At 47.6% G+C, this 1276-nt stretch overlaps 1 protein-coding gene across 1 annotated transcript; it reads right to left on the bottom strand.

The window, feature by feature from the left end:
- On the bottom strand, nt 278–787 carry LOC110012820 (uncharacterized mitochondrial protein AtMg00810-like). The gene has a single exon (XM_020697785.1). It carries the CDS (start codon nt 785–787, stop codon nt 278–280), a length of 510 nt encoding a protein of 169 aa, XP_020553444.1.

Genomic DNA, 1276 nt, shown 5'->3' with positions numbered 1-1276 from the left:
AGATGGAAAGAGGAATATCGATGTTGAGGTCGCAGAGCAAGAAAGAAATCTAACGGAGCTCGCTAATTGCGGAAGCCATACTGCGATGCTCCGCCTCAGTAGAAGATCGTGAGACGGTGATGGAGCGCCGAGAATCGAGGCAGGAAGTCCAGGATGCATCAAAGTAAGCACAAAGCTGATTAGAGCTAGCGGAAGAAAAGAATAAACCAGTGGACGGAGTTCCTTAGAGGTAGCGTAAAACGTGGAGAGCAGCAGACTAGTGAGACGTGCGAGGTGCTCAGAGGAACTGACTGAGCTGCTGAACAAAAAATGAAATGTCAGGACGAGTAAAGCCCAGGTACAAGAGACAGCCTACAAGTCGCCTGTAGACACCAGGGTCAGGAAGCAAGGACCCATCGTCACAAACCAATTTCAGACCAGAGGGCAAAGGAGTAGGTGAAGGTTTGCCTTCAAGCATTGAGGTGTCAGCCAAGATGTCCTGAAGATACTTGTGTTGTGTCACGTGAATGCCATGTGAAGAACGAGCAAGTTCTAGACCAAGGAAATACTTGGCCGGACGAAGATCCTTGATAGTGAAAAGTTGATCCAGGTATGTCTTAACAGAGTGAAGAGCGACCTCGGAGAACTCAGTGAGCAGGATATCATCAACATAGACCAGGAGAGCAGTGAACTCAGAGTCTGTATTCTTGATGAAAAGGCAGTGCTCGTGGCTAGACTGAGTAAACCCAAAATTGAAAAGCTTGTTGGTGAGTTCGAGATTCCTGTCTTGAAGCCTGCTTGAGGCCATAAAGAGATTTTCTCAACTTACAAACAAAACCAGGAGGTACATTGGGAAGACCTTTAGGAGGATCCATATAAACGTCATCATCCAGAAAACCATGAAGGAACGCATTGTTAACGTCCAGCTGCAGTAAAGGCCAGGAGCGAGAAGCTGCCAAAGACAAAAGAATGCGAACCATAACAGATTTAGCCATAGGGGAGAAAGAATCCAGATAATCAACTCCCTCGATCTGACTGTATCCCTTTGCGACCAGCCGGACTTTATATTGATCAATCGAGCCGTGTGCGTTAAGCTTCAATTTATACACCCAGCGCGACCCAATAGGTCGCTTCCCAGATGGTAGTGGGGCAAGGACCCAAGTATTGTTGGCAGCTAGGGCTGCGAGCTCCTAATTCATGGCGTCGACCCAGTTCGCATCCTTGCAAGCCTGTAGGTAAGATCTTGGCTCCTACAAAATAGATAAGTGGGCAACAAAACGCATATGCGCAGCACTAT

This window comes from Sesamum indicum, linkage group LG11 (assembly GCF_000512975.1).
Source record: "Sesamum indicum cultivar Zhongzhi No. 13 linkage group LG11, S_indicum_v1.0, whole genome shotgun sequence".
Lineage (NCBI taxonomy): Eukaryota > Viridiplantae > Streptophyta > Magnoliopsida > Lamiales > Pedaliaceae > Sesamum > Sesamum indicum.
This window is presented reverse-complemented; position numbering and strand designations above follow the sequence as displayed.

Excerpts from the sequence above, each read along its gene's own strand:
- LOC110012820 (XM_020697785.1), bottom strand. The coding sequence starts at position 787 with ATGGCCTCAAGCAGGCTTCAAGACAGGAATCTCGAACTCACCAACAAG.